At 38.5% G+C, this 15,573-nt stretch overlaps 1 protein-coding gene across 3 annotated transcripts in view; it reads left to right on the forward strand.

Annotated features, from left to right (window-relative positions):
• The window catches only part of BEND4 (BEN domain containing 4), a 34,715-nt gene extending 29,632 nt beyond the window's left edge, over positions 1-5,083 (forward strand). For all 3 annotated transcript variants that reach the window (XM_081523935.1, XM_081524110.1, XM_081524019.1), the window contains exon 5: positions 824-5,083. In XM_081523935.1, coding sequence (XP_081380061.1) covers positions 824-1,041 — 218 coding nt within the window. In that variant the 3' untranslated portion in view covers positions 1,042-5,083. The remainder of the gene's footprint in view (positions 1-823) is intronic.
• Positions 5,084-15,573: the final 10,490 nt, after the last annotated feature.

Raw genomic sequence — 15,573 nt, forward strand, 5'->3', positions numbered from 1 at the left:
GAACTTTCAATCAGCTATGCAAAAAAAAAAACCACACACACACATACAGTTTGACTTAGGACTTTTTCCAGAATGCTCAATTCAGTTTTCAGATGCCCATGTTATTAATGAAATAGCTGTATGGGAACTCTGCATGTCCCCTGACTCTGAGAAAACAGGAAAGGTTGATTTGAACTCAGCTAGAGGGAGGCCGAGATTGTTTCACTGGAGTCTTAGCTACTCTTTATACACTCTTTCTTCCTAATTGCTATCTGGTAAAATTAAATGTTTAGAGGAAAATCATCTAAAAAATATTTATCATTACATGTATAGATATCACAATTAGAGAAATAAATACAGCCTGTAATAATATGGAAATCTCTTCTGAACCAAAACTTATGCAGGTTCTCACTGAGATTTTATTTTCTTGCACTTAATCTACAAATTAGTAGCTGGTTAAAGAATACCATGCTAATGATACTTGCTGTGCTTCTGGAAAGAGTTAACATTCTAAAAATGTGGGCATGTAACAACAGGGTTTTGAACCTAGCATGGTGCAGACCGTGCCTCACAAATCAGATTTACCTTTCATAGCAAATGTTTTCTTAGAGGGATCACTCACATAATTTTTATTTTTCCACATGAGTAGAAAATGTAGATGGTGTAAGTTTTAAAGTCTAGTAAGTGACGTCATCATGGCACTACATCTGATGTCCCGTAAAGCTTTTCTTATAGAGCCGCTGTTAAAGTTTAAGCATCCTTCCTGTCATCCACTGCAAAAACCAGCTGTTTCTCTTCTTTTTTTTTTTTTTTTTTTTTTTTACTGTTGTGTATATTCCCACAGAATTCATTAGGATGCACTGTACCTCCAACCCCGACTGGTGGATGCCCTCAGAGGAGCAGATAAACAAAGTGTTCAGCGATGCTGTGGGTCACGCCCGGCAGGGGCGAGCCGTGGGCACTTTCCTGCACAACGGAGGCTCCTTTTATGAAGGGATCGATCACCAGCCTTCCCAGGATGAAGTCTTCAATAAAAATTCCCAGGATGGATCTGGTGATTAGTGGACAAAATCTTTCCACAGGAGCAGCCAGTCCTCTCAAGTTACAATGGTGAATGTTCTGTTACCATCACTTTAGAATCCAAAGCATGTCACTCTGTCAGACGTTACACATCCTAAACCTTAACTCTCTTCACCTACTGCCAAACAGTTCCCAATACAAGCCCATTTTCGGGTTGTTTGGAAAGTGTATGGAGCCTGCAGAGATTTTCAGAGTACTATATTATACAAAGAAAAAACTACAGTTGATTTCAAATGATGACTAGGTAGATAGTGAGGGTGAAAAAAGATGGGTGAGTTCTTGGTCACCTGTCTGATACCTTCAGGTAAGCTCTGCTTCATGAGCAGGGCTGGTCCCCATGGAGATTGGTTTGGTGCTCATGGGAGAAGATGGAGACACGGCATTGTCCTGAGGGACAAGGAACAGGCATTCTCATTTTAATTCAGATAAGTTGTCTTTACGTTTTCCAAAGACTTGAATTTATACTTCTCAGCAAAGACATAGGATAGGTGACATTGTATGCTGTGTCTACATTGACAGAGCCTGTTACTAAAACAGAAACCAGAGATCAGAGGTCACCTCTAGACAATGATTAGTTGGAAACTAGCTGTTTCTCTCTGTTAACTTTTTACCAAAAAATAAAATTTCTACTGCATTGATAAGGAAGGCACTATATGATCTCTGGAGTTGACAAACAGGAAAGGTTTTCACTGTGTCAGTCAAGAAACATCCAAAGATCCAAAACCATGTTCAAATGCTCAATTTTGTAGGTTCATAGATGCATAATTTCCACAGCCTTAAATCAGGCTCTGTTGACACAATGCCAAAGTGATGGGCTGAACAATGAGAATTTCAATCAGCTAGTCGTTTGGTGCACTGAGGACCAAACAAGTGGTGAGGCTGATGGTATTCACTGAATTTGTTCTGAAATTGTATACACACAGCTTCAAGGCCATTCTGACAACTATGCAACGGGGCTTGTTTGTAATTTCCCTGAAATTTGAGGGTCTTTTTGTGCTGAGTTGATCTTTAGAATTTGCATAAATCTTGTTTCTCATTGTCACCAATGGAAATGTTTCACCCCAATTGTTGTAGTTGCTTCCCTCCAGTATTCCCCTGAATTTCTGGCTTTGGCTGAGTTAGCACTGACCTTTCCCACCTACTTTCCCCAGTTTAATTTGTTGAGCTCAAGTTTGTAGTAATGTCTTTGGAACCATTTTGTATCAGCAGATGCTCTAGAGATTGATAGAATCTGTTTCTGCTTCAGGTGTGGATAGGAGGGGAGGCTTCCTTTATCACCCTAATCCAGATAACTGCATTCTTTGTAAAGCTTAGGGCTAAATGGGCAGCTTTTATTAAAGGCTGCTGCTGTTTTAGGCTTCACTGGGAATGGAGAGGATAACATTAGAGCGTTTGCAAAAAAAAAGTCATCATCTCTTTTGATAGGGAAATTGAAAGATGTTATATATGTGGCTACTTCACAGCTGTAGAGCAAGTGGGTGGTTTTATATTCTTGATCTTTCTTAGCCCTTCATTAGCCATATACATTGACTGTGTAGTCTTTTGTCAGTCATAAACACATTGACCTTCATCAGAATTATAAGGTGACATATTAATATATTATTTGATCCAGTTCCTCCATGTGTCAGATAGCCGTAGGATGGTTAAGTCCAGTAACATTTTTTCCCAAAGTCTAGACAGCAGTGCCAACTTGGGCATCTGCAAGTTCATGATGTCTGCATTTTCCTGCCTCTTTTAATGGCTTGACCTGTTGCTATCAGAAAACAGATGGAGTATCACATAGGAAACAAGCACTGTTTTCAGAAAAACGAATGAATGTTGCCCTCATTTGAACGCTGCCGTTCAGCGTGTGCTCTAGAACCTGAACCTACTGCCCACAGACTACCTCCTTAGTTTTTCTTAGATTTCATTCATTTTAAAAAAGTCTCATTCTTGGACAGCTTCATTTTTAGAAAAGATTTAAACTTTTCTCATTCAATGCTATGTCATTTCACCACACAGATGCTTGTAATTTTTGACAGCTCTTATATACCAATTTTTAAAAATGTAATAGTGATTTTCAACATATGGTGCAAGTCTTGCTGGTGTATGTTTAATGTAGTGACACTTGCCAAAACTGCTTGGCAAAACATGTCAAATAGGATGCTTGAGTCAGAACGCTAGTGTAAATGTCTCTAAACAGCAGTATGTATCATTACGATATATTTTTGTAAACATAGTGATGGCTTCTTTCAGTCATGTAAGTACTGGATAAAAATAACCACTTCACTTGGAATAATGTAGAAAAATGCCACCCAGTTGAGGGCCCTCTGCAATTACTTGCATTATCAGCCAGTGGTTAGAGGACAGTGAAGAATTAATGCTGGACAACATGAAGTGCAAAAGTAATAACTCACCAGTACTTGCCTCCTACTTAAAATTCAAAACTACAATGAATATGTTTATCTGTTAGAGACCACTTTTACCCTCCATGGAGTATTCAGTTGCAAAGAACATTCAGAGGACTTCACTCATCTAATGACCAGCTCAGTCAGTATGGCTTACTGATAGCACTAAATTACCAAATCTTTGTGGTAAAAGTACCAGATTAAATTTCCTCATGACTCTCCAAAACTGGCTAATAAAAGCACTAGGCTTTCACTGAATCACAATTCACCAAATTACAATAAAAATACATCTGCTAAGATGACTTACTCAAAAGTGTGTTCATTGTCAGAATTGCCCCAGTACAAGTAGCCTGATGGGTCTTGCCTGCATTGGAAAACTATTCAGGCCCGTTCAAAACCACTGACAATAGCTATAGCTTATCGTTTAGAGTCCTTGTGTGCCAGGTGTTTTGCTAAGCACTTTATGCCTCCTCTCATTTTGATCCTCACAAGCACCCCCTAGGCTGTTATTGTTATCCCATTTTATTGAGCTTATTACTCAGCTAGTAAGGGGAAATCTTTGGGTTTAGAAAGTGGAATGACTTGTTCAGTTTTCTCCAGTAGTTCCCATTTTCTCCAGTTCTCAAAACCCATGAACACTTTGGGATAGATTTGTTGTTTAATCGAAGTAGTGAATAAAATGACTAATTTGTTCACATTTCCATCATAGGGTTCCCAGTACAAAAATGCAGGGATATAAAAGCAAAACTTTGAACTCAGTGAAGTGATGTTCTTTGGGAACAGATAGATGTTAGATGTGGCGCTGGACATCAGTTAGGCAACATTCATTCACTTTTCACATTTGTTATATTTGTAGCCTTAGATTTGATGAGTCTGGTTTGGAAGAGAGGGTTTTAACCATGATTGTCACTGTGAGAATTGTAGTAAAGATTTTGTAGGAAAATACAGTAATCTGTTGATCCTTTCCTGTAGTTGTGGCTTTAACACCTCTGGCTGTGTTTTAAGTTTCAAGAGCTTGCCTCAGCCATCAGAGCCTGGCTTTGTTTCTAGGGAACAGGGCATGCCAGGCCGTGAGAGGGGTCCTGAAACCTTGAAGGTCGCTGCTCCAGTCCGACCCTGCCCCATTTAAGCATTGCCTTTGTGTGTGTCTCCTCTCTGGAACTTCCTGTAGCAGCCTGACACTGGGGCCAACTTGCCTTTACTCTGTTTTCTATGAAGAACACATGTGCAGAAACTGTGACAAATCCATTGATCCTGATATTTTTATTGTTGAAGTCTTGTTGATTCTCTGAATAATTTCTATTTGATTGTACTGTGTAGAGTTAATACCCACTAGAGATATGTTAATAAAACTATAAATGCATAGTGTAATACAGGATAGCAAGATTTTTTGTGAACAATTTATATAGAAGAGTAAGTTGTTTTTTAAGTGTTAGGCACATTTCTTTTAGGAACTTAAAATGTTACAAGAGTTTTTTAAACATTGGATATTTTTAATTATAAGAAACATTTGTTACTAGAGCCAGTTATTTCGGGTGTTCTAATTGGAGTATTGGTTTTATTACTTCATATACCTCTAGAATGCCACATGTTCTGTTGGAGATAAAATTGCACAATAAATGTTAAGTTTCTGTTAAGTGTTTTAACTTGCTTTTTGCATCTTTCTCCAATTTATTCAAGATGCTTTTCTGGGTGTTTTTTTTCTTTAACAAGATTTTTTTTTGCCTTGACACTAGGGCTTTTCTGCTTGACTCAGAATGCCAAGAAAATGTTACATGCTTAATACCCATATAAAAGATAGTTATGTCAAGGAACTGACCAGAACTCATCCAAAAAATCCATTTGATCTGGTGAATGAAAGAGACAGCCAGTGATGAACTAAAAGTGACACGTGATCCAAAATTTCTGTCCAGCATTTTGTACATTCACACTTTAAACATACATGCTTCTGTAGTTCCATTGTCCAGGTAGAAGAGGAATGCTACAGTTGCTTCTCTTGACCTTTTAACAGTGAAAAGATGTTGATCGTTTATGAACAGTGACCTCATTACAAAAGCAAAGTAGCTATGGCTAAATGAGGTGGCATGGTGGCTGCCCACTAGTTATTACATAAAATAAATCTGACATATCAAATATTATTGAACAGTGAGACTGAATGTATCATTCATAAGTTAGACCAAGTAAAAACTAATACATTTTTTTCATTTAGGGAAAATGTTTTATTTTTGCACTACAAGATGAGTGTCCTAAACAGTAGTTCTGGATGAAAAAGCAGTTTAGTCCAAATAATTTGAGTTTGAATTGGGATATCAATTAAAATCAAATTATTTTACTATTCTAAAGCATTGAAACAGGATTATTAAGTAACTTGGGTTTTTAATATTTTGTAGCAGATCACACCGTAAAAGCTACAAATCAAACAAATGTTAGGAACAAATTCAGCAAGGTTTCAGGAAACAAGATCAGTCTATGTAAATCAACTCTATACACTAGCAACACTCTGAAATTTAAAAAACAATGTTATTTTCAATCATATCAGAAACAAACCCTTTGGAATAAATTTTAAAAAATAAGTGCCAGACATGTACTCTGCGAACTACAATATATTAGCGGAAGAAACTGTTAAAGTTGTAAATAACGGGGAAGATACTCCATGATAGTGAAGTGGAGGAATCAATATTGTTAAGATGGCAATACTTCCCAGATTGATCTATGAGTCCATTGCAATTCCTAACCAAATCTCAGGTGACTTCTCTGCAGAAATTGACAACCTTATTCTAAAGTTCTTACGGAAATGCAAACAATGCTTACATTTGTGGCCAGTTGATTTTTAACAAGGGTGCTAAGATAATAAGGAAAGAAGACAAATTATCCTGAGTCAATAGGATATCCACATCCAAAAGAATGAAGTTGGACGCCTACTTTTATACCATGTGCAAAAGGTAATTCAAAATAAATGAGCTAAAACTACAAAACTCTTAGAAGAAAACAGGAGTAAATCTTGGGTTAAGCAATAGTTTTCTTCAATATGACACTGGAAAGTATAACTGATAAAAAAAGATAAATTTTACTTCTTCATCAAAGTTAAAAACTTTTACATTTTCAAAAACATAAAGAACAAAAAGCCCATAGAATGAGAGGAAATACTTAACAAATTATATATCTGATAAAAGACTTGTAGCCAGAATATACGATCTTTTACAACTCAATAATAAACACAACCTAATTAATTAAAGCACAAATAACCTATTTAAAAGTGGGCAAGGGTTCTGAATACACATATCTACAATGAAGATATATACAAATGGCCAATAAGCACATGAAAAGATGGTTAACACCACTTGTCATTCAGTTCAGTTCAGTCACGCAGTCGTGTTCGACTCTGCGACTCCATGAACCGCAGCACACCAGGCCTCCCTGTCCATCACCAGCTCCCGGAGTCCACCCACTTGTCATTAGGAAAATTCATATTAAACCACAGTGAAATAGCAATGAAAAAGGTAATGTGGTAACGTATCAGGATATGGAAAGATGAAATACTCATACACTGCTGGTAAGAATGTAAAATGGTGTTAGTCACTTTGGAAAACAATATGGCAGTTCCTTAAAAAGTTTAATGTAGTTTGACCCATCAATTGCACTAGTGGGTATATACCCGAGAGAATTGAAAACATATGTCTTCACAAAAACTTGTACATGAATATTCATAAGAGCTTTATTTATGATACCAAAAGTGAAATCAATTGACATCCATCAGGTGATGAATGGACAAATAAAATGTGATATATCTACAAAACGGAGTGGTGTTCAGTTATCAAAAAGGAATGAAATACATGCTATAACATGGATGAACCCTTTTAAGTTGATTATACGTTCATGCAATATATTTACTGAGAGCCTGATTGCCTGGCACTACATCAGGTACTGTGTCCCAAGAACAGAATAAATACAGCTGAGAAAAAGAACCAACACCTATTATGAGAAAATTCCAAGTTCCACTGAGCAACTCGTTCTTCCAACAAATTTTTTAAAAACCGCATCAGGGATAAAAAAAATATATGCCTGTCTCCATCATACTAAGATAATTCAATCTGAGCATCTCAGCCAAAGTACATGCCAGTTCAGGTAACTATTCATATATAATTTGATGTGCTCCCAAACCCTGGTTGACTCACTCGTAATTCCCCCCTCCTCTTAAAGCAGTTTTTCAGGCCTCACATAAGACACCGTCTTAGTGATACACACCTGGTGTTTCAACCAGTCTGTCAGGAAATAGTTGGCACAGTCAATTTGAGGATAACATGATAAAAACAGAGTCGAAAGGTGTGAGCAGGTTAGCTTGGAACTACAGTGGGGAGTGGTATCTAGCCCTTGCATTGGCAGGGTGCTGTCCTCAGCCTGAAGAAGTGAGGTGAGCAGTGGCGGCACTGGAATTAGGAGTCCCTGCTAGGAAATGTGGTCTCCAGGTGAGGAAACATGGTTGGACTCCACAAAGCCTACAGGGAAGGAGCCAGGAGAATCACTACCCTGACCTCCCTCCTTCTCTGTCTCCTGATGCTCCCCTCTAGCCAAAAGCACCTGGAAGCCAAAGGGCAGCAGAACACGTGGAAGCCCTTACAGGTCAGCCCCCTGGGACTCAGAGCAAAGGTGGAGACGGAGGAAGGGGAAGAAGTCACAACTGATAATAGGGATGAGTTGGAGAATTCAAAGGATCTGTTTGGTTCCCCTTCACTGAAATCCTGAGAGTTGACTTCTTTAGATAAATGACATTTTAGTTCTTAATAATTTGAATAGTTAACATCTCAAGCCAGTAGTTTAACGCTTTGCTATCATTGTTGCGGTGAATCTTCTTACAGCCTGTGAGGAAAACTTAACAGGATCCCTTGCTCAACAGATGAGTGAACTAATGCTTAGAGACATGGACCCAAGGTCACAGAGCTAGCAGTGGTGGCGTGCTGAAGGCAAGATGCTCATCCAGGCAGTCCAACTCCAGGTGAGAAGCCCAGGTTTCACCCACGCCAGTTAAACTGATCTTTGAAGACCTTCAAGGCTGAAAAAAGAATTGCAACAATAACACTGATAAAACAGTGGAAGTGGAAGTCACCCAGTCGTGTCTGACTCTGCGACTACGTGGACTATGCAGTCCATGGAATTTTCCAGGCCAGAATGCTGGAGTGGGTAGCCTTTCCCTTCTCCAGGGGATCTTCCCAACCCAGGGATCAAACCCAGGTCTCCCACATTGCAGGGGAATTCTTTACCAGCTGAGCCACAAGGGAAGACCATAACTACTTCTTAAGTCTACCCAACTTTGACTGATCAAGTTATAATTCATCTACCCATATGGCCTGAGTTCAGTTCAGTTCAGTCGCTCGGTAGTGTCTGACTTTGCGACCCCGTGAACTGCAGCACGCCAGGCCTCCCTGTCCATCACCAACTGCCAGAATCTACCCAAACCCATGTCCATTGAGTCGGTGATGCCATCCAACCATCTCATCCTCTGTCGTCCCCTTCTCCTGCCCTCAATCTTTCCCAGCGTCAGGGTCTTTTCCAATGAGTCAGCTCTTCACATCAGGTGGCCAAAGTACTGGAGTTTCAGCTTCAACATCAGTCCTTCCAATGAACACCCAGGACTGATCTCCTTTAGGATGGACTGGTTGGATCTCCTTGCAGTCCAAGGGACTCTCAAGAGTCTTCTCCAGCACCACAGTTCAGAAGCATCAATTCTTCGGTGCTCAGCTTTCTTTATAGTCCAACTCTCCCATCCATACATGACCACTGGAAAAACCATAGCCTTGACTAGATGGACCTTTGTTGACAAAGTAATGTCTCTGCTTTTTAATATGCTGTCTCGGTTGGTCATAACTTACCTTCCAAGGAGTAAGCATCTTAATTTCATGGCTGCAGTCACCATCTGCAGTGAAAACAGCTCAAAATCCTAAAAACAAAAAAAGCCCCAATGAATATTGGTGCAATTCCTGGGTCCCGGGTGAGTCTCATTTCTAATTCAGTCCTAAAGATCTATAGAGACATAGTCTTAATTCCTCTATCAGTAGTCCTCTGTCGTCACTGATCCTGATGTTTAAAACGTATGTTGCTTCTATAAATAGATGAGTGACTAGATGATTGATAGATAATAGATAAGGTAGAGTGAGATACATCAAAACAGACTATCTTGAACTTGTTCTGATCCATTGTCAAATTTTAATAAATTAGGTTAAAACAAGGGTTTGAAATACAACTTTCATTCTCACCTAACAAAAATGTTATGGACCATAATGGTTATGATTCCAGGCTTTCACTGTCAAGGGCCTGGGTTCGATCCTTGGTCAGGAAACCAAGATCCTGCAAGTTGCATGACACGGCCAAAAAAAAAAAAATGTCATGGACCAGATTAGTTTTGATTTTTTTTTTTAACTTCTTTACTACTAAATAATAAAAATTCATCAAGGCACAGTGTATATAAGAATATCACTAATGAAAATGAAATATAGTGAACAATAAACTGTGTGGTTGGATACACACAGAGAGACCAGAAAATGTATAAATATAGGCTGTTTTTAAAGGCTAAGGTCCACTTCCCAGCAGTAAGTGAGATTTAAAACATTCTTCAGTCTCTGCCAGATTCTAGGAAGAAACACAGGCCCTGTCAAGATGTGAGGAACAGGGGTAGGGAAATGTCTTCTAGTCTGTCTCTTTCTTGGTCCCAATGACAATGATTGTTTTCTCCTTCCTGGCAACATAGAAGCATTTTCAATTCAATTTTTAAAACATAATAATTGTGTTTGATTGTGACTTGTGTTATGTTTTCTATTAACACATTGTACTAAATAATTACCCTTTCATTTCTTATGTAATTTTGGATATTTTTTTTCTGTGACTGCAGAACAATGTCAAAGTAAAAACTAGGCACATGACATGTGAAATATATGTTAACTTTAAAATTAGTAAAGATTAGATAATTCTGTCACATTTCTCTTTAAGGATGCTTAATGAGGAAAACCTCATGAACCTCCTATGAGCTATAAACATATGTTTAATGAAGAAGTGAGTAATCCTGATGAAATGTACAAAGGAAGACATTCCTTTGAAGTGTCATTAATAATTGAGAAGTTATGAATAAAACAAATTTAGATACTGTCTAATTCAGCAGGCAGTTACTATCACTTATAGAAAAGTGAGGCCCAGAACATTCTAGTAACCTGTTCAAGTTCATGAGGCTATTTGCTAGCAGTGCCTATATGAATATCAAAACTATAGGACCCTAGAACCATAAAATTTTTACAGCTACTTGTCCAAATTTCTATTGGTTCTTCCCTTTTCCCATGGCTGCCAGGAAGCCCAGTGTTAAGTTATATCTCAACTGCAGCTTCCTTTAGCTCACCTTTTCCAGTCTGCTTATTCTCCACCACCACCAACCATCTTTTTCTATTCTCATCTTTGCATTTATCTTTGAAAGTTTATTGTAACAGTGCTTTATTATTATGAGCTATTTTTACCTAGAAATAGAGGAAGTATGGATGATAAGTATATTAGAATACTTCCTAGAACATACATTGTCATGTTCAAAAGCTAACCCCAGAAATTAAAAATCTTCACCCCTTTATGCCACCTACCCCACCCACCCTTCCCCAACATTAACAAAAACAATTCAGACTACTTGTCCCAACTTATCTATCTGGAATCTACTTTCTAAACCCTTGTGGTCACTTCCCTGCCAGGATTCTCTCTACTCTTTGTCTGCAATGAGGATAAGAATCTGGTGGATGACAGAGAAAGATAAATATCATATGATACGTTTTATATATGAAATCAAAAAAAAATGTTACAGTTGAACTTATTTACAAAACAGAAATAGAGTCACAGGTGTAGAAAACAAACTTACGGATATCAGGGGGAAGAAGGGGGGGAGGGGTAAATTGGGAGGTTGATATTGACATATACACACTACTATATATAAAATAGATGATTAACAAGGACCTACTATATACCACAGGGAACTCTACTCAATACTCTAATGTCCAATATGGGAAAAGAATCTAAAAAAGAGTGGATATATGTATATGTGCAACTGATTCACTTTGCTGTACGGTGGAAACTAACACAACTTTTAAATTAACTAAACTTCAATTATTTAAATTGAATCTGGTGGATAAGGAAAAATGAGGAACTTGTCCAGAGGTAAAGACATGTGATGTCCAGGGAACCTGCTTCCTCTCTCTCTGGGGCCCTAGTTAGTTAGGAGACTTTGAGCAGGACGCCCTCTGAACAAGTATCTGTTGTCTGACACAAGTGGGAAGTGGAAGTAACTTAGGGAGTGAGAAGCAGTGGTGGTTTTAAGCTATCAAGGTCTCAAAATTAGCTTGTTACTGCAGCATAACTTAGTCTATCTGGACTCACACACACACACACACACTACAAGAGTTTAACTGTTTGGGTAAAGACCATTCTGAAAATCTTATAAAAACTTGGGACTCTCTCCCTACACACACTCAGAATTTTCCAGGAAATTCCAAGGGATTCTTACGCTAAGTTTTATCCATGGTCCCCATGTTAAGAACTCCTACTAATCTAGAATCTTCTCCTCAGCTCTGAATCACTTTTTCCCTGGCAGCTTATCTTACAGCTTTTTTGTTTCTTTTAGTAGTTGTTGGCTACATTGAAAGGCTTTGCAGTAAAATATGTTGCTGTAAAATATTAAAAGTATTATGCCCAAATTATTAGTCTAGAAAGAGGATATCAGAAAGACAAATGGATGAACCTGTTCCAAAATTGAAATCCCACTTTTAAGAAAGCATTGTGCTGGGACTTCCCAGCACAATGCTGCAACTACTGAAGCCCATGCACCTAGAGCCCATGCTGTGTAACAACAGAAAGCTGCACAACTAGAAGCCCATGCACCACAATGAGGAGTAGCCCCCACTCGCCACAACTAGAGAAAGGCTGCGTGCAGCAATGAAGACCTAGCACAGTCCAAAATATGAATTAATTAATTAATCAATAATAAAACATCACCTGCGCAAAATGAGCAAATGTTATTTTATTAAAAAAGCATTGTGCTACAATCCTTATGGAAACAAAGCAGCTTTGCTCCCCAAATACCCTAAAAACGAATGCATATACCTTCTCAAAATGATGCCCAGCCTTAATCTGGTGGGTTCTTTAATATTAATACTAAAAACTTTATGGTATACTAATAAAAATATTTATTAGGAAACATTTTCTAAGGATGGTTATTCTGTGCTAGAAACAATCCTTCCCACTTTGTTAAGCAGACAAGCCTGCCAATTTATATTGCAAGCAGACAGGCACTGCAGACTCAGCCACCCACATTATTCCCTCATGTTCCTGCCTCCCCTCCCTCCCCTTCACCCTAATCAGAAAAGCAAATGCAGTTGTTTGAGTGCCTTTACTCTACACCGTGATATCTGTTCAGAGAGCAGATGTTCCTATTGCCTGGGTGCTAAGTGTCTAACCAGGAAAATACTTGGGGAGAATGTTTAAAATCTGGTCACTTCAATTTGTTCCCAAAATAAAGCAATTTTTACATACAAGTCATCAAACAATGATCCAGTGTTTTTGTAAAATATCTTTAAAATCATTGTTTCTTTTTTTACTTTTTTTATTGGAGTATAATTGCTTTACAATGTTGTGTTCTTCTCTGCTGTACAATGAAGTGAATCGGCTGTATGTTTACAAATATCCCCTCGCTCTTGAGCCTCCCTCCCACCCCTCATAGCACCCTTCTAGGTCATCAGAGAGCACCAAGCTGAGCTGCCTGGGCTGTACAGCTGAGTACCACAAGCTAGCTATTTCACATGTGATAGTGTATATATATCAATGCTACTCTCCCAATTTGTCCCACCCTCCTCTTCCCCTACTGTGTCCACATGTCTTTTCAATACACCTGCATCTCTGTTCCTGTCCTGCAAATAGGTTCATCTATACCATTTTTCTAGATTCCATATACATGCATTAATATGCGTTATTTTTCTCTTTCTGACTTACTTCACTCTGTATGACAGACTCTAGGTTCATCCACCTCACTATTAAATGACCCAATTTCATTCCTTTTTATGGCTGAGTAATATTCCATTGTATATCTGCACCACATCTTCTTTATCCATTTATTTGTCAATGGATATCTAGGTTACTTCCATGTCCTGACTACTGTAAATAGCACTACGTGAACATTGATGTACATGTGTCTTTTGAATTGTGGTTTTCTCGGTATATATGCCCAGTAGTGGGATTGTTGGGTCATATTATTTTCTATCTCTTCCTGATCCAGTTCTTATCCAACAACTAACAAAAATTGGTTTTATTTCCATCTTCCTTTTGAGCTATCCGAACACAAACACTCAATTTTGTTTTATTTTTTCTTTTTTAAGCATTTATTGAGTCTTCAGTATGTGTAGGCACTGTGCAAGTGGTTGGTCCTGGGCCTGTCCTTGGGTCTCCAGTTCCCTATCACCAGGGAAAGATGTGATCTGAAGGAAAGAGTATTGTGGTCTTTTCAGAGTGACATGGTGCAGCTTTCACACTGACTGCAGCTGGTCACTGGGCTCCAACCAGTGGGCTCTGGTTGGAGAGAATCAGAAATAGCCCCTGTGTGATCTGGTCTTGTTGAGACAAGGAAGCAGGCTACTCCCAGAATCACACCTGCTCAGCTTCCCCCAGAACACAGCTCAGAATGAACACAGCAGGGTCTAGGTGAGCCCCTTACACTCTATCAGCTACAGCTGATTTTACTGCTCTTTTAAAAGCATCCACAGCCATTTTTTAAATGCATTGCTGGAATTGAAGAGTTTTATTCTAAAGTCCTGTAGTTAAAGCCTGAATTGTAATGAAAAATTCCTAGTTAAATCTTTACTCTTAGAAAACCATCATTCTTTTAGCAGATTGGAAAGAAAAGGCTGAATAACTTTCAAAATAATTGCAAGTGACAGCGCTTCATATTCAAGAGAATAGAAATATATTCTGTTAGAAATATATCACATGGCTCCAAGCATGCTAAAGTTGAAATAATTTTTTTATTAATAAATTATCTTACTTCTAGGTTGGTGGCTAGGATAGTATTAGTATAGCAGTAGTATTACTAAAATACCAACTTATAGCTTGGTGGCTAGAATAGTAATAGTATTAGTATAGTAGTAGTGTTACAAATAATGGTAGTATTTGTAATAGTTTCAAAGTCTTCAATATATTTGTAAAAGAAGAAAATGTCTATTCCATTAAAAGTGAAAGTGAAGTCGCTCAGTCGTGTCCGATTCTTTGAGACTCCATGGACTGTAGCCTACCAGCTTCCTCTGTCCATGGGGTTTTCCAGGCAAGAATACTGGAGTGGGTTGCCATTTCCTTCTCCAGGAGATCTTCCTGACCCAGGGATTGAACCCAGGTCTCCCGCATTGTAGGCAGACGCTTTACCGTCTGAGCCACCAGGGAAACTGATGACCTGAAAATAGGTCATCCTGTTATCAATCATGATAACCTGCTGCTCTCATATGATTTATGACATTATTGTATATATTTGTGTGATTCTCTGTATAAAGTTTGCATGCCTCATCAGACTTCTAATCCTATGATATCAGGAGACATAATTTGTTCATTTTTTAATATCTTTTGCCTACCGCAGAATCTTGCATATTGTCTGGAGTGCCAAAATGTGTTTAACGTGTTAGTGTACTATGCTCATATGTGTGTATTATACATAGATGATGAACACAGCAATAAGTTCATAAAGATTTGAAGAGGTTTGTGAGGAGAGACTTAGGTCATCCTCACTGTGGTCAGTGAAGCAGGGCCAGACAACACTGACACCATCTCATCCCACTCCCTCAGTTGTAGAGAACCTAGACCTGCGGTGGAGAGTGAAGACAGATAGGAAACCCCCAAGAAATAATTCTATATACTGTCACTGTAATTTAAAAAGTGAGAATATATTTTAGTTACATAGGCATGCAGAATTGTAAATGTCAATTATATGCACAAATGTTGGAAGACATAGATTTAGTTGCTCAAATTATTCTGTACACATAGTAGCTAGAGAGGATTTCCAGGTGGCACAGTGGTAAAGAACCCTCCTGCCAATGCAGGAGATGCAAGAGACAGGGGTGGGGGGAGTAGGGGG

The sequence above is a fragment of the Giraffa tippelskirchi genome, chromosome 1 (assembly GCF_054371585.1).
Source record: "Giraffa tippelskirchi isolate mGirTip1 chromosome 1, T2T-mGirTip1v1.2.pri, whole genome shotgun sequence".
NCBI classification, from domain to species: Eukaryota; Metazoa; Chordata; class Mammalia; order Artiodactyla; family Giraffidae; genus Giraffa; species Giraffa tippelskirchi.